We start from the raw sequence: 17,042 nt of genomic DNA on the forward strand, positions 1-17,042 counted from the left end.
AGAATTTTTGGTAATGAATGCACAACAGAGCTCTTCCCTGCAGAGAAACTTTGATTCTTTAATTGCAGAACTTCATTTTCAACAGTAATGCTTGCCTCCTACAAGGAACGGCTGAGACTAAATGTGACACTGCCATTCCTGCATTAAATCTACAAGACATCAAATATACCTTCATTTGACACAGATTATGTGATATAATTTAAGGCATTTAATACACTTTACCAGCTGAAATACCAGCACCATCTGTAATCACAGAGCGCAGCAGGAAGTATTTTGTGTATGGTGGAACTGCTCCATTTTAATCTATGGACTTATTCTATTGAACTGTGTTATTTTTGAAGTGGCTTTGGCAGAAAAAGAGAGTATTTGTCTTTACAGCATAGCAGCCATTCCCCCATTTAGGATGTACAGGCAAATTCTCAGTACTCCGTCTGGGTTACTTCTGATGTTGGTTTCACACCTGATCAGTGAATGAGAGACTGCTGGTGAAAGACAGAGATGAACAGATAACACTGTAACTCATCTTTCTTCCAACACGGCAAGAAAGGAAAGCATTCCTGTAAGGGATACTCTCTAGCAGCTTGTTAATCATGTAATGTAGTGCCCAGCTGACCCCAGTGAGGTAATAGTGATTTCCTGAATCATGCAGTGTTACTTCAAGCCAAAGTGGCTCTTAGTTGAGAGGAAACCAAAACGTGATGGTCTGTGGGATTCTCCCCCAGCCACTCATGTCTTCCTGAAGTAAAAGAGTTGTGCTTTTTCAGCTCTGAAGTAGCTAAGTAAACTCAATTTTACATACTTCATATATAGATACTGGCTATTATATGCAGTGATTGTAGTTAGAGAAGTTACTTTTGTAGGCATTTGACACATTCATTAAAAATAAATAACAAATGACCATTTAGAAGCAAGGCTAAGAGAAGAAATACAGTCAGCTGCCTTAGCTGGGTATGTAGTGCTATGTAGGACACGGGAAGAACTGGTCCACACCCCAAGACACACAAAGGACAGAAGAAACAATGAGCAAAGCCCTGCAGGATGGATCATATGGAAAGGAACAGTCTGTTGGTGACCATAAGGGAAGGCAGTTCTTTTCAGACAGGAGGATTCTATTCTGAGTGCTAAAGCAGGTTCTTTTCAGACATGTTACCCAGAATTCTATTTTGAGTGCTAAAGCAGAGTGTGGGGCAGAAAGCAGCAGCTCCAAGGGAACAGCTTGTAAACAAAGTGGCCAAGTGAGCTTAAGGTGCAGGTGTTGAGATATCCGGTGTAAGGGAGTTACTACAGCCTTTGGTGCTGTCACCATTCCGTGGTACAAGTGCTGAAGGTGCAGTCTGGCTTAACAAGACCCCAAAGCCTCGCATTGGAGCCTGGGGGAGAGAAGCATTCCCTTGACTGTGCTTGTGGACACTTTTCCTCCCTGTAGAGCTGAGGTGATGATATATGTATAGAACTGTATGTATTTTAGTGCATTTCCTTTTTGTCATCAGACCACAGCTGAGCACCATCAGCTCTGCGTGGCTACAAAAAGGGGATGGGGATGTGCTCAGGGCAGGTTCAGCAGGCGGTGCTGCTCATACAGCTCCTGCGTGATGCCATACACATCACGGATGTGGGGCAGAGCATCGCCCAGCATCTTCACAGCCTCCTCGGGGCCTCCCACGTTCATCACCTCCAGGAAGGCATCGCGTGACGGCAGCGCACAGAACGCCACGACGGCAGCCTTGCGGACGACCCAGGGGTGATAGGCAGCCAGCGAGGCGTTGTAACTGTCCGTGCAGATGGCTGATGTGCTGGCATCCTGCCGGGCAGTGCGCAGCCCCTCGAGGAACAGCTGCAGCCAACGCAGGGCGCGGTGCAGCCGCAGAATGGTCCTGCAACCTGAGTCAGGGTGGGACGATCGCCGTTGCAGGTCGACCAGCCCTCTGCTCAGCTCGTAGCTCACCATGGACTGCAGAGTGCGGTACTCCTCCTGCTGCTCCCCGCCGCAGTAGCTCTCCATGATCTGAATTTTGGTCACCGCGTCCTTGGAGATGAAGGAGAAGATGGCGCCCAAGCCGTTCAGGAAGCTGAAGGGATAAATGGAGTGTATAGAAACCGGCGGCTGCCAAGCGTGTATCATAGAATCACAAGGTTGGAAATGACCTGCAAGATCATCTAGTCCAACCATCCTCCCATCACCATTGCGACCACAAGCACTAAACCACATCTCGCAGCTCCTCATCCGGGCTCCTCTTGAACACTACCAAGGATGGCGACTCCTCCACCTCCCTGTGCAGCCATTCCAGCACCTGACCACTCTCTGAGAGAAAAAATTCTTCCTCATGTCTAACCTAAACCTCTGGCACAACGTGCGGCCATTTCCTCAGGTCCTGTTTGTTGCCTGGGAGAAGAGGCCAAACCCCTCCTCACCGCAGCCTCCCTTCAGGTAATCACAGAACGCAGTGAGGTCTGCCCTGAGCCGCCTCTTCTCCAGACCCAACAATCCCAGCTCCCTCAGCCTCTCCCTGTAATACTCGTGCTCCAGACCCCTCACCGCTTTCGTTGCCCTTCTCTGGACACGCTCCTCAATGTCTTTTTTGTAGCGAGGGGCCCAAAACTGAAGGCAATACTTGAGGCGTGTCCTCACCACTGCCGAGTACAGCGGGACGATCGCCTCCCCGCTCCTGCTGCCCGCGCTCTTTCTAAAGCAGCCCAGGATGCCGCTGGCCTTCTCGGTCGTCTGCCTCACGTTCGCAACGTCCTCCCCGCCCGGTCCCGCACTCACCGCACGAGTCCCCGCCAGCCTTGGAGGTACGGGCCCAGCAGCACCTCGCGCTGCTCCGTCACGCACGCCTGGAAGGCGGCCAGCACCTCCCGCAGGCTGAAGGCGCCCGGCGCCGCCGCCATCTTGCCGGGCGGGAGGAACCGCGCGTGCGCGGGACGTTGAGGAGAAGGGCGGGAGCGGGGCGGCACCGACGGAGCGGCGTCCGCCTGCGGCTGCGGGCCTCGGTGTTTTGAGCGCTGCTTTCGGAACGCTTTCTATCCAGATCGAAGCTAAACCCCCTTCTATTTGAGCAGCCCTTGCAATGTGGCCGTAAAAGAATCCGGGCCGCGCCGCCTCGTAGGCCGTTTCCAGAAGAACCCGGCCGCGCTTTGAGCTCTGAGGGGGGTTAAAATGCCCGAGATCAAGGTGACGCCGCTCGGTAAGTGCCGCCTTCGGGCCCCCGCCGTGGATCCGCGCCGAGCGTTGCGGAGCAGCCGCGTTATGGCGCCCCCTTGACTCGCTGCAGGCGCCGGGCAGGACGTGGGGCGCAGCTGCATCCTGGTGTCCATCGCGGGGAAAAACGTGATGCTGGACTGCGGGATGCACATGGGCTACAACGATGACGTGAGTACGGCAGGGAGGAGCGCACGGTTTATCTGTTCGTAGGCGGCGCTGGTTGTCCTCTTGTAGGATCGTAGCGCGGCTTGGGTTGGAAGGGACCCTAAGGATCATCTCGTTCCAACCCCCTGCCACAGACAGGGCCACCAACCTCCACATTTAATACTAGACCAGGTTGCCCAGAGCCCCATCCAGCCTGGTCTTAACACCTCCAGAGCATCCCCTGCCTCTCTGGGCAGCCTGTTCCAGCACCTCAGCACTCTCTCTGTGAAGTACTTCCCCCTGATATCCAATCTAAACCTTCCCTCCTTGAGCTTAAAATCATTTCTCCTGTCTTATTGTTATCTACCATTGTATAAAGTTGGTTCTTCTCCTTTTTATAATCCCCTTTTAAACACTGAAAGGCCTCAGTAGGGTCTCCGTGCAGCTTTCTCTTCTCCAGGCTGAACAAGCCCTGCTCCCTCAGTCTGTAGAGGAGCTCATCCTTTTTCCTTCTGACTCTTCATGCATGTGAGTGAGTATCCGTGGCATTGCCTGTAGCTCTTACAGTGTTGCTGAGAGCAGCTCAGTCTTGCCTTGAGATGGGTTACAGCATCCAGTGTAGCAGGTGGTTCCTGCTGGTGGTCCCTGCAGTTAATGATGTAGCACTAAGGCTTTGTTTTGGGTTGGTAACCTGCTCTTCACCTCTTTGCAGAGGCGCTTTCCTGACTTTTCCTACATTACTCAGAATGGGAGGCTGACTGACTTTCTAGACTGTGTGATCATCAGGTGAGAAAGCTTCCTTTCTGATCACAGCTGAAATGGGAAGTAGGCAAGTTTTGTTTCTAAAGGGAAAAAAAGAAAAGTTCTTTTATTTTGTGGAGTGCTTTGAAGAGGTGAAGCAAGCCGTGAGAACCAATCTAAGTTGCTATGTGATGTCTTTATCCTTTCTGTCTCTTTTGCAGCCACTTCCATTTGGACCATTGTGGAGCTCTCCCCTATTTCAGTGAGATGGTTGGCTACGATGGGCCCATTTATATGACACATCCTACCAAGGCCATCTGTCCTATCCTCCTGGAGGACTACAGGAAAATAACTGTAGATAAGAAAGGGGAGACCAACTTCTTCACGTCCCAGATGATTAAGGACTGCATGAAAAAAGTGGTCGCTGTGCATCTTCATCAGACAGTTCAGGTAAACGACCATTTCTGCATAGGCTTGGATTGGACCTACTGAACTATTGTGGAAGGCAGAGCAGTTTTCTGTTTGTGAAGTGCTTACCACGGTGTTTGCACGTGTTGCAGGTGGATGAGGAGCTGGAGATCAAGGCGTACTATGCAGGCCACGTGCTGGGAGCAGCCATGTTCCAGATCAAGGTTGGATGTGAGTCGGTTGTGTACACTGTAAGTATGCACAGCAGGAGTTACAGATGCCTACGTTTCCTTTTAATAGGCTGTTCCATTAGCTTGAGAAAATGAATGGATTTCCTTTCCTCTCTTAGGGTGATTATAACATGACACCAGACAGACATCTAGGGTAAGTAGGAAGCTGAGTTTCTGTGAATTGTATTTATTTCAAGCAGGGCAATTTTACCACAGCTTCTGTTAATACATGGGGGCTTACCAGCATTGATCCTTTGTTCTTTGGGAGACTGGGATGCTTAATGATGTCTTTCCAGCAAAGATAAATGCAAGTGTGAATTACGAGGATCAGAGTTAAATTGAGTCCCCAGGACAGACCTTAATGTAATCTTTTTCTCTGTACTCATATTAATCCATTTTAAGGCTGTGTGGTAATTGGATTTAATGTTTGAAATGCTTTATTGTTGTGGTATCTTCCACAAGCATTTGATTTTTAAGAGAGTGCCAGTCACCACCTTTAACACTGCTTTTCTTTTTACTGGCTGTGAGAGTTTTTTAACATTCATAAAGCTTAGGAAGCATAAAAAAAATTAAATAACAGACTGAAAAATTGCTTTTCAAAATCCATGGAGTTGGTCTCTATTCTGAGCTGGGTTAAATTCTACCTCCACATGGAGATAGTGATGTTGTGCAGCCGAGACCTGCAGAGAAGTGATGGATGCTGGCTCTTAATTTGATGACTCATTAAAAAACCCTTTTGTTTCAGTGCTGCCTGGATTGATAAGTGTCGCCCTGATTTATTAATAACAGAATCCACCTATGCCACAACTATCAGAGACTCCAAACGCTGCAGAGAAAGAGACTTCCTGAAGAAAGTTCATGAGACTGTGGAACGAGGGGGAAAGGTAGAGCACTCTGATGAGTGATGTGTTTTCTGCTCCCTGTGAAGCTCTTGTTCAGCACTGGTAATGCTGCAGTGCTATCTGTGTGCTCTTCAGGATACATAGACTAAATCATGTCTCTGTTGCAGGTTCTTATCCCAGTTTTTGCCCTTGGTCGTGCCCAGGAACTTTGTATTTTATTGGAAACGTTCTGGTGAGTGCAGTCTCTTTGGTGCACGTTCTTCCTCCTTGTCCTCTTCACGTTGATGTCCTCAAGGTTTCTACAATTCTTTTCTGTTTGGTACAAATACCCTCCTTAGTTTTTCTCTGCACGTTGGCCCATAGTGAGAAGTGCTTCTTTCCACGTGTCACTTATTTATCAGTGTTTCTGACTCTAAGCATTAAACTGAACATGTCCTCTCCAGGATCACTCTCTCCTCCTTCCCCAAGCACTTGGGACCATTAAATAGTTTGATGGCATCTTTGCCACATTGTGAAACTGTTTTTACGTGGAAGGGAAGAAAGAAGGATAAAAAAAAAAGCGTTCAACTTTCTTATAAGCATCGTATGGAAATGTTTCTGGTAGTACCAAAGCAAATGCATAACGATCCAGGATTGCCAAAATATTGACTGGTGGTTTCCTGAGAGCGTGTTGTGCCCAGAAATCTTTGGAGACTACAGAGATTCGTGGACTTTGAGCACAGAGAGCTAAGATACTAATTTGGTCCTCACCTGTGTCTGGATCTCTTCTTTCTCCAGGGAAAGAATGAACTTGAAAGCTCCAATTTATTTTTCCACTGGACTGACAGAGAAGGCTAATCACTATTACAAGCTCTTCATCACATGGACTAATCAGAAAATCCGGAAGACATTTGTGCAGAGAAACATGTTTGAGTTCAAACACATCAAAGCATTTGATAGAGCCTTTGCAGATAATCCAGGACCAATGGTAGGTTGGCATTAACAGTTGAGGCCCCGTTACAGCCTTGTTGTAGTAAGTGTGGTGTAATGTTTATTTAGTAGATCCTCTCCACAGTTTTAGGAAATTTATATGTAATGATATTTTGAATAAACACGTGTTTTTTCTGCTGTTGTTTTTGACACGTCTTTGGATTCTAGGTTGTGTTTGCAACACCTGGTATGCTTCATGCAGGGCAGTCCCTGCAGATCTTCAGGAAATGGGCAGGGAATGAAAAGAATATGGTAAGAAATTCTGTTTCCTAAGTGATGTTTTGTATTCATGTGATACTGTTGCAGATAGCATTGTAAGAACAAAGGTTTTCCTAAGGTGTGGGGCTAAACGATCCTGGTTTCTTTCTCAGGTCATCATGCCGGGCTATTGTGTGCAGGGAACGGTGGGCCATAAGATTCTGAGTGGACAACGCAAGCTGGAAATGGAGGGAAGGCAAATAGTAAGTTTTATTTTCAATGAGAATTGTTTTGGGGAAGCTTTTTGGGACTTCAGGTGGCAGTTAGACACCATGTGTTATAAATATATATCTATAGGGGAATGTGCTGCATGTAACATGGGAAAAACCTGAGTAACATTTCAATCAGAATGAAACTGGGCTGTTTTGTCATTGCTTTGGCAATAGTGTGCCTTCTCAGCCATTCTGTTGCCCATGGTTTTTATCAGAGGAGTATTAATGACTTCGTTTGGTAAGCAGACCCTGTCAGTCAGGTAGCAGTGATACAGTTTCACACTGAAGGGGCTATTGAAGCTGATCCTGAGCCTACTGGAGTGTTGTGTTTTGGCAGATGTGTGGAAGGAACTGTGCTCTGAAAATGCAATTTGACTCTGAGTTACTGGGAGCTTTTCTTAATATCGATGTGTTTCACTTCTGCTGTCCAGCAGCTTTCTTCCTCACCTGAATTTCCCAGTCCAAGGGCATGGAACACTTGGATTGGGAAATTAGGTTGGAGAGATGTTCCCAATCTAAGTGATCTTCCTTAAAGTAAACGTGGAGAGGTCTCAGTCAGTTTGCACATGGTATACAAGGCAAAGTGGCTCCTGATTCACTGCACCTCTGCTTCCCACCCCTCCTCTTGCAGCTGGAAGTAAAGATGCAGGTGGAGTACATGTCCTTCAGTGCCCACGCTGATGCCAAGGGAATCATGCAGCTGATTCGCCAGGCTGAGCCACGCAATGTCCTGCTGGTCCACGGGGAAGCAAAGAAAATGGAGTTTTTGAAGCAGAAAATAGAGCAGGAATTTCGTACGTAGACTTTTGGTACTGAAAACAGTAGAAGGAAAGCTTTATGTTTACATAATTAATTTACTGGTAATCAGCTTAGAGTTAGGAATGGCGTGATTTACAGGACCTGTCAGCCTCAAGAAATCAGTATCTGTAGTGTATACTGACATATGAAGACCATTCAATTTTAATGGCCATTAGGCTTCAAGTGGTGGAACGTTGTGATTGTGGTGTTACACTGTGATGTTCTGTTTGCATTGCTATGGTTCAGCATTTACTGCATTTGTATTTCTTCAGACTTAAAAATGGCAGAGGCAGGCATGTATCAGAAATGTTAATTTAGCAACGTTAATTATGGGGAATGAAGTCCAGATGAGGTGGGAAAAAATAATTCCTGACTGAAAAGATGAGCAGAGAAAGCAGAGAATGCACGCTGGGTGGCTGTTTACTTTTCAGTACTTTGTTATGGGCATCAGAGGGCTGCACCATCCTAACACTGTTTCTTTACACTGCAGATGTCAGCTGTTACATGCCTGCAAATGGAGAGACCACGACTATATTCACCAACCCCAGCATTCCAGTGGACATCTCCCTGGGACTCCTGAAGAGAGAAACAGCAATAGGTGACACGTTTTTTTCAACCAAGAATCAGATATTTGGGGTCCTGCCCCTCGAATGCAATTGCAGGGCTATTTGTAGCAGTCCTTCCTGTGTCAGAACAGGTTGTACAGTGTTTGAGTGGGTGAGAGGGGCTTCTGTGAAGTGAGATAGCTGCTGTGCTGGGGATGGGTGTTCAACAGTGCTTAAAAACAGCAACAAAACAGGCCCAAAGTTACCTTGCTTGCTTCTCATTGCCCATTTGCTATGAAAATGAAGCTTGTGTGCTTTTGCTGTTGAGGACTGGAATTACTTAAATAAATTCAATGTAATCTTAAAGCTTCTCATATTAGGAAATGATATGAGAAGAGAGAGGCAGCTGAGGTGTAGTTCTGGACATTGTTTCTTACATGTCTGGAGCCCCAGCAATGACTTAAACGCCGTGAGCTTTGTTTTAAGGCACAGATGAACAAAGATGTCATAGTCTGCAGGCCTCAGCTGAGACTTGGAAATCCATGGAGTCCAGAGCAGTTGTCTTAGATGTGTTAAACATGGTATCATTAACCCTGTTGTCTTTCTCTTCCCTTGGCTTAGGTCTCTTACCAGATGCCAAGAAGCCAAAGCTTATGCATGGCACGCTGATCATGAAGGACAACGTAAGTAACGCTTGGGGGCTGCAGAGGGGGAAATAAAGCGTGCACAAGGAAATAGTTTGGAATGAGTTTGCACTCTTCCTCTGCAGAGCTTCCGCCTGGTTTCTCCTGAGCAGGCCCTGAAGGAGCTGGGCCTTGCAGAGCACCAGCTGCGCTTCACCTGCCGTGTTCACATTCAGGACCCGCGGAAAGAACACGAGACCGTGCTCCGTGTGTACAACCACCTCAAAGGGTAACTTGGCTGGTTTTTCCCCTTGGGCTGAATGATTGCATCATTCTTAAGAGAGGCAGCCCTTCCAGACTGATTGAAGAAAATTTCCTGCATCCCCAAAGAGAGTAACTGCTCCAGACCTCAATCTATTTAGCTACTGTGACCAGAGGAGCAGTTACACTTCAGTAGCAGGGGCTGCTAATCAGCAGATGCACTCATGCTCTTGGCAAGCTAATGCAGTCCCCTCCAAAATAAATTTAATACCTTCTGTCTCACCAGGGTCCTGAAGGATTATTCAGTGCAGCATCTCCCTGATGGTTCTATAACAGTTGAATCCATTCTTATCCAAGCCACAGCACACTCAGAGGATCAAGGAACCAAAGTTCTGCTCGTATCCTGGACTTACCAGGTAGGAATACTTGAAAACATACATTACAACCAATTCTAATTGGTCTTAACATCTTTCAGTCCAAAACAGGCCTGCAGGGTAGCAATAGAGGGTGGGCATTTTATGAAGTAGGAATAAAACTTCATCCTGGAACCAGAAAGTTCATTAAGACAAAGTTGTGCTCAGATTAGATAGTTGTTTTCCTCAAGAATATATTCCTTACAGCTGCATTTTGAGTGCTTTTTTTTCAATAGAGAGGAAGTGCCTTGAGAGCAGAGCAAAAAAAAAAAAAAAGTCAATTCAACAGATCTTCATTCTTTGCTTTTAAGAAAAATAATCATTTATTCTAAAAGGGAGAACTTGGAGATCCAGACACCTTATTTGACAACCACAAGTTTTAGGTTTGTATTTTGAAAGAACACCTAGGAATACATTTGTGCTAACTGCATTCATTTCCATATTTGAACACTGCTGCTGTTGCATCCAAGAGTTATTTTAGCCTAATTCTAGATAGCAGAAATGGGAGTCAAGTGGACAATCGCTCTCAACCTGATTTTCTTTTCTATAGGATGAAGAATTAGGCAGCTATCTCACATCCCTGCTGAAAAAGGGACTGCCCCAGAGCACATCTTGAGCCACAGAGCAGCAGGCACAGTTGGTGCTTCAGAAAAGTACAGATCTTATTTTGTTTACGTTATTAAAACAGAACTAGAGAAACATTTGAAAAAGGAACTTCAGTGTCTGTTCATTAGCCACAGTGAGAGTGTTCAGCAGTACCAGTCTTCCTCTATTTGGAAACAGGGCTAGGTTGTCACTGCAGCCTGTTCTTAAGAAGTCCTGAAGAACAAACTTCACATCACTTACACAGTAAGGTAAGAGATCCAGCATTCTTTTACTCCCACAGCTCATTTTCTTTAAATGCCATTCCAGCTTTTTGTTCACAAATGTAACTAGAAGCAACAGCCACGCAGTGAGCCCTGCACTGACCTGAAGGCCTGGGTTCTGTGCATGGGGCAGAACAGCTTTCTGGGCTTTAGCCATTAAGGGTGTCATTAAAGGTTATTATCAGGGAGTCTTCTTGCTGAAGGGCCAAAACAAGAAGCTTTCAAAGCTTCAAAATTAAAATGCAAAGCAGAAATATAACGTAGGCAGAAGTACGAAGCTTTAAACATGTTGTTTACCCAGCAGCTTCACTTTCATTGAGGGAAGCATGAATAATAGCTGACAAGCCTTAAAGATACCTGCACCTTCTTGATGTAGGTTCTAGTAAAATATATTTAAAAAAAAAAAAATCCTCTTTTGTCCACACCATAACATTTGTGGTTAGTTGCAGAGAAGTCCCTGCAGTGTTAGAAGTCCTTCCACTGTTTGTTAAGGCATAGGAAGATGGAAAGATGTTCAGCTGTTACCAAAATCTCATCCTGTAAAGTTGCTGGCTTTTAAGCAAGTTGAGTCAGTCGTGGCTTTCTGGTGTTTGGTAACTCATGAATGATAAATTCTTTCCTCTCGTGATGGTGTAGTCCCACTCTGTGGGTAGAAAACTCAGCAGTTCTCTGAAGCTCTGTGATTCTGTTAATACAGGAGAAAGGGTGAAATGGGTCAGACACATCATCATCACTTCATCAGTCATTAAAAAAGAAAAGCTTTGACGTTTGAGCAGTACAGCACAGTGTAAGTTGTGCAAGTTGTGTAGGAACACTGACTTTCCCCAGTGACTTCATGGATTGGAGCTTGTTTACCACAGGGTTAACTGATAAATGCTGTCATCTGTTATCTTCTAATATGTTTTTAAGAGATGGCCAGCTTGACTCTACAGGCATGTGATTCTACAGTGCCTGTGCCCAAGTACTCCTCAGGAAGCCAATTAACTGATTCATAAGAAGGGAAGAAGCAGCCCTTATTTGGCTGTGGAATGTAGGCAGTTTGAGAACACAGCTGACTACGGCGTACACCCAGGGAGAAACCACAGGATCCCTCCAAAAAAGGGAAAAGCCAAGCAGGACTGCAGGGATCCACTCAGCTTTCAGGGTTAGCATCAATAAAGAGGCTGGTTTGTTTTAAGTAACCCTTTCCTGTGCTGCATTCCAGAACCAAGCCTTATGTCCCAAGCAGGCAAGAACACCAATGTACATGAATATGGTGTCTCAGCATATTTGATCTGGACTACAGGCTCCCTCAAGTGCTGTTGTAGTTGGCTAACAAAAATATATAACCATCAGACACTTTCCTCCAGTGCTGCCTTGATGTAATAACCACTGTATGCAAGAATGATAGGTATCACAGGTTTGATTTCAAGCAACAGTTAGAAAGATGGCTAGTGTACTTACTTGGAGTAGGTCAGTTGATTCCATCTCTCTGTTTTTTATTTTCACGTCTCTGGTGTAGTTTATAAATATAGGAGTGCTCTCCGAGTTTCTGATCACAGATGGTGTACACCATTTTAGACCTGAATCTGAACCTGAAGTTGAAGTGCCACGTCCTGCTAGAAGAAGTGAAGTAGTACAAGAAAGGGTTGAGGCAACAGTTGAAACTCACCAGGGCTAAGGTGACCCGTCGCATTTTGTAGATCAGGTTAGTAAATGACTTGTTCTGGATGACCTGGATTCTCATTAAGAAGTGGAGGAAATGGGTGAGGTGGTATGGGAGAAAGCAGAAAGTACAAATGAGCAAGATGATGTAGATGGTCGTCAGAGCTTTCCTCTTGCGAATGCTGTGTTTGATCTGGGAGATCCTCCTCGCAATGAGAGGGTAGCAGATCAGAATGATGGCAAACGGGATGACAAAACCAAAAACCAAGGCCAGGACGTTGTAAAGGGCCATGCGAGAAATCCAGCTGCTCCTTGCAAAGTTCTCAAAACACATGGTGGTGTTGCTGGGCCCGCTGTTGTGGAGGGGACCACCGAGAATGAGCGCAACCATGATGCTCAGGGCAACCACCCAAAGGAGTGTGGCCACCCCCACGTAGTGAGTGACTCTGATCTGGATGTACGTGAAGGGGTGCAGCACTGCAACGTAACGATCGACGCAGATGCAGGTGAAAAAGACAATGCTTAGATAGATGTTGATGTAGTACAGAGTCCCAGTGATCCTACAAGCCATGTCACCAAAGATCCAGTTGTTCCAATTCAGGTGGTAATGAATTTTAAAAGGCAACATGCAAACAAACAAGGTGTCTGCCAGAGCTAGGTTTATCATGCAGATGTAGGAAGGAGACGTATGCCTTGCTTTGTTAGACAGGAGGTACAGAGCTGAGACGTTTTCTATCAGTCCCAGCACGAACACAATGCTGTAAATAACAGTAAACAAGGAATACTGGAAGTCTGCTTCCAACCTGACAGCTGTCCTGTTGGAGACATCTTCAGTCCAGGAAACGTTTGCCATGATTTCTGTTGAGGTGTAGGGATATCCAGCAGGATAAAAGTTATAAGCCATTCCTTACCTCATGAGGTTCTTGAGTTTGAAGTGTGATTTCTTCTCACGTGGTTAAGAACTAAAGCTGTGCTTATCAGTGATGTTAGATCTGATGGCACGTTTCAGGCAGCTGTGCTTGGTCAAGTTAGGTGGAAAGTGATGTTGCTGTAAGAGGATAAATCATTTAAAACATGAGCATTTGGAGGTTATACAACAGCCCAATTATTTGCTGGTGTTTCAACACAAGATAGCAGTACTGAGTTAACAGAAGGGAGCTCCTAAAAGAGGAGTTTGTGTTTGAAATAGGGAGAAAGAGGCACTACACAAGTAGGATGCCCCTCATCTAGGTCACTCACTCACATAAACCTGCTGGAGAAGAGAACACTGCTTACATGAATCTGAGTAACTGATCAAAAGAGAGACACCTTAACTGAAGAAGTCCTTAAACAGAGTGGAAAAAATGATCCTCATTTTAATGAAGTGTCTCAAGCTGAGCCATTGAAAGCATGAAAACACAAAGGTTGTTCGGTACTTTCCAAAGGAAATGCTGAAATTGCACTTCCTCCCAATAGTTATTTACCTACTGCAGTCAAAAGCACTGAAGATTACAACTGGAAGTTGTAGGGAACAAAACAGTTTCACTTTAGGTAGGCAAAGGTACGTATCTGCTCACACAGGTCTTTCACCAAACAGCACAGTATTTGCATGTACACAAACAGAGGAAAATTAATTAGAACAAAGCCAAGCATGTGCTAAGCCAGAACGACAGGCACACTGAACTTGAAACAGCCTTTATCTCAGTTTTGCCACTGAACATCTCTGCTCTACAGTTGACCGTGTTGCAGCTGGGGAAAGATAAGGCAAAAAAAGGTAAAATCACTGAAGGAGCAAAGCACAGAGGGGAGAGATTAGCTTCTGCTTCTCACAAGCACAATCAAGACATCTCTAGATATTACCAGGCAACAGCTCCAAAACAACAGCATTTTTTTCCAAATAGCACTTGTTTATGTTATGGAGAAAAGCATCCCAAGGTTCTCCAAGAGCTGCACCAAAACGTTTGCGTGCTTCAAGCTCGATCAGACTGCTGACAGACTGCCTAAAACCATTGCCCCTCAGCTCCCTGCAGGATGGCTACATGGCCTTACAGAGGCACAGAAGTTGTCTGCACCATGACACTACACTAATATTGTTAGCTGTAGGCTCACTTGATCCCTTAAATCCCTCCTCATCTGGAGTAGGAGCTCACATTACGTCTTGTGTGCTGAGAGTGGAAACTGGGCAACTCTTGAGGCCTCAGCCAGGCAGTAACAGGTAAAGCTTGTGTAAAAACACTGACTGTACCTTGGTGCAGCCTGTCATGTATTCAAACCCACTGGAGCTGAACTACAGCAAAAGGAAGCAACAGGAAAAGAGAGGGGGAAAAAACCTTAAAAAAATCAGACATCCAATATTTCACATGTTGGTCTTTCAGCCATTTCAAAACAGTTAGATATGCTGTGTGTGACACCACCATGTATTGATGTGCTTGAAAATGTTTTCATTCTCAATGAGAGAGGTAATAGAAGTGATGCAGGCTAGGAGTAAATTATTTTCCAGGCATGTAGCCAAATTCATCTCTTACAGTAATGTGTGATTTCCTTACCTACCACTTTAAAGCAAGGAGTCTGACCAAATTCCACATCCAGCTTTGCTTCCCCAGAGGTAATTTTCTCCAAGGACGAGTGGGGAAGGGCAGGGGCTATCCCTGTTTACCTTCAAATATTTCCTATGAACAACTGGAAAACACCATTGTACTTCTGTGCAAATTACTTGATTTACAAAACTACAGCAAACCATACATCAAAGTTTACACCAGGCTTTGAATTCATTAAATTAATAGGATTATCTTCATGTAAAACCAAGCTTTTTTCTTTGAACCCTAAGTCAAGCATGAGGTTTTCCTGGTTTTGGCTTCAAAGCGTCGCTGTCAAGCACTCAGAACGACAGAACAGGCCTGTGTTGGATGCCCAAACTGCTCCAATTGAAAGGAACTGGTAATGCAACAACAGAAGGAAAAGAACACCAAGCCCCCTCCTGCTGAAAGCTAACACTCAAGTATTAGTGACAAAAAGTACAGTTCTCTCTGCTAAGCACAGAGCCAGCCACCTCCAGCCCACTGTGGATAGCTGAATTTGGGTTGCTCAGCTAGCAAGCCCATAAGCACAATTGGTTTTTTTGACTATAACCAGAACTTAGGAAACATTTGCAGAAAGCAGGTATTTTTGTACTGCGTTTATTAAAACCCTGCTGCAATACCTGAGCCTGCAGCAGGAGCTAGCTTGTCTGAGGAGCGTTTCTCTTTGGTTCAGTTTTGTGCCCAATAAAGCTGCGTAATAAATCAATCAGAAAGGTGACTTACCAGACTTCAGGCCATCGCCTCACACAAAAGCTGCCTTCTCAGGGTCTGCACTCACAGCTACAAGGTCACTGCACGCTGTGAACACCAGAACAAGCTGTGCTGATAGACCCACAGCTGAGCTCACCCACACTGTGCTGCAGAGAAACCACAGGAAGTGAAGAAGAAAGAAAAGCTGTCACTGCCATGCAGGCACAGCGTTTGCCCCACCAGCAAGACTTTCCCTTACAGGACCAAGGTGAGGATGCAGCCTGTGACCAGCAGCAGTGCGTGCTGTGCTTCCCTGCATGTATTTGCAGGCACCCTGCTCCCACACACAGCCACCTTCAGCCTGCTTGTCAGCCCCAGGAGAGCACAGCCCACCTCTGTGCCAGTGTTTTAGCCCAACGCTCTCACTTCCCTTCCCTTCAAGGGAAGGAAAAGCAAGACTTAACTGCTGTTCCCTGTCTGAAACATGGGCACGCGTTCAGGTTTGGATCACAAATGGAAAAGTGCCACTGCTTGCCCTGAAAGCACAGCATCCATACCTCTAGGTACTTAGGCAGCAAGGCCCTACCAGGAGAAACACAAACACGTACCATACTGGCACCACAGTGGCTTCAGTTCTCTTCTGTTAAAACTCCTCCAAAGTTCTGTCTTTGGAAACTGGTCCCCAAGCAAGTAAGAGTAAGCAGAAGTTTCCTCCCTCTCCTTCTCATGCTGTCAAATGTTGGTCTCTGGAAGCAGAGTGAGGGGATATGCATCACTTCACATTGGGGAGCACTCAGAGATGGGCTGGCCTGTCCTCTGCAGCACCAACCACTAAGCTCAGTCTCCCTGCTGAGGGCCTTAAGAGACATCAGGGAGGTGCTGCGTCCCCCCTGCACCTTCACCACCCACCCAGTGCGTGGAAGCTCCTTAATCCTTCAGGGTTATTAATATTCCTCCTTCATTACCTGCATGCTTTGAATTGCCACGTAACAAAGGACATCCCCTCACCAGATGAGCTACGATGAACTCTCAGCTCTCTAATTCTTCTCCTCTCACAGACAAAGGAGAGACTAATAATGATGGTACCAGGCATTTGAGCTGCACGTGGCTTCCACTACAGGCAAGTGTTTAAATTGGGCGCTGTTTCTTCAGAGGTCACAACTTTCATCCACTTTCCTGTAACTCAGCATTCCAAGAACCGTTTTATAACCCAGTGATTCTGGTGTCATTCATGATTAAAGAAAAAACAATACAGCAACCCACACACATTACCCAACGCGTGTGCTGTTGCTTGGGCAAGCAGGCAAGATTGAAACAAAACAAAAACATGAGAAAACACATCAGGGAAAAAGGAAAAAAAAAAGCAGTAATCTGAAAGCAGCATCATTCTTCATTTCCCCTTAGCAAACAAACGATGGGAAGATGCCTACAGTCAGTGATGTTTATTGAGACAAGACCGCGTATTGCATAAAGAGCTCTGCAAACCTCCATCCCATATCCACAACAACAGTCCTTTCAGACATGGCTGACAGAGCTGCTATTCTCCCTGGGCTGCTGTTGTTTGCAAATCTGAGAGGGGGAAAAAAAAGAAAACATTGATTTAGGGAAAAAGATGGCACTGAAAGCTCTTAAAGTCTG

At 45.7% G+C, this 17,042-nt stretch overlaps 3 protein-coding genes across 8 annotated transcripts in view; 1 reads left to right on the top strand and 2 right to left on the bottom strand.

Moving 5' to 3' along the window:
- Positions 1-33: 33 nt before the first annotated feature.
- On the bottom strand, positions 34-2,891 carry CPTP (ceramide-1-phosphate transfer protein). The gene is made up of 2 exons (XM_052692023.1): positions 2,768-2,891; positions 34-2,069 (listed from the first exon to the last, which is right to left on the bottom strand). Exons 1-2 carry the CDS (start codon positions 2,887-2,889, stop codon positions 1,547-1,549), a joined length of 645 nt encoding a protein of 214 aa, XP_052547983.1. The 5' UTR covers positions 2,890-2,891; the 3' UTR covers positions 34-1,546.
- Positions 2,892-3,080: 189 nt separating this feature from the next.
- Positions 3,081-10,360, top strand: INTS11 (integrator complex subunit 11). Its single transcript, XM_052692017.1, has 17 exons — positions 3,081-3,185; positions 3,273-3,370; positions 4,059-4,132; positions 4,309-4,537; positions 4,648-4,746; positions 4,845-4,879; positions 5,471-5,609; positions 5,735-5,799; positions 6,345-6,534; positions 6,705-6,788; positions 6,908-6,997; positions 7,638-7,800; positions 8,295-8,402; positions 8,971-9,032; positions 9,119-9,261; positions 9,520-9,649; positions 10,197-10,360. The coding sequence occupies exons 1-17, from the start codon at positions 3,158-3,160 to the stop codon at positions 10,260-10,262; spliced, it is 1,803 nt and encodes a 600-aa protein (XP_052547977.1). The 5' UTR covers positions 3,081-3,157; the 3' UTR covers positions 10,263-10,360.
- The window catches only part of PUSL1 (pseudouridine synthase like 1), a 30,401-nt gene continuing 23,301 nt past the window's right edge, over positions 9,943-17,042 (bottom strand). For 3 of the 6 annotated variants that reach the window (XM_052692020.1, XM_052692021.1, XM_052692022.1), the window contains exon 8: positions 16,832-16,973. In XM_052692020.1, coding sequence (XP_052547980.1) covers positions 16,942-16,973 — 32 coding nt within the window. In that variant the 3' untranslated portion in view covers positions 16,832-16,941. Of the gene's footprint in view, positions 11,198-11,955; positions 13,205-15,437; positions 15,572-16,012; positions 16,974-17,042 lie in introns of those variants that run through there. The other 3 variants (XM_052692019.1, XM_052692018.1, XR_008208792.1) reach the window with 3 other exon arrangements.

Source organism: Tympanuchus pallidicinctus, unplaced genomic scaffold (genome assembly GCF_026119805.1).
Source record: "Tympanuchus pallidicinctus isolate F22 unplaced genomic scaffold, pur_lepc_1.0 scaffold29, whole genome shotgun sequence".
NCBI lineage: Eukaryota > Metazoa > Chordata > Aves > Galliformes > Phasianidae > Tympanuchus > Tympanuchus pallidicinctus.

Excerpts from the sequence above, each read along its gene's own strand:
- CPTP (XM_052692023.1), bottom strand. The coding sequence starts at position 2,889 with ATGGCGGCGGCGCCGGGCGCCTTCAGCCTGCGGGAGGTGCTGGCCGCC. Across the intron at positions 2,070-2,767 it reads GGCTGGCGGGGACTCGTGCG|CTTCCTGAACGGCTTGGGCG; the intron begins GTGAGTGCGGGA and ends TTATCCCTTCAG.
- INTS11 (XM_052692017.1), top strand. The coding sequence starts at position 3,158 with ATGCCCGAGATCAAGGTGACGCCGCTCG. Across the intron at positions 6,789-6,907 it reads CAGGGAATGAAAAGAATATG|GTCATCATGCCGGGCTATTG; the intron begins GTAAGAAATTCT and ends TTTCTTTCTCAG. Across the intron at positions 7,801-8,294 it reads GAAAATAGAGCAGGAATTTC|ATGTCAGCTGTTACATGCCT; the intron begins GTACGTAGACTT and ends TTTACACTGCAG.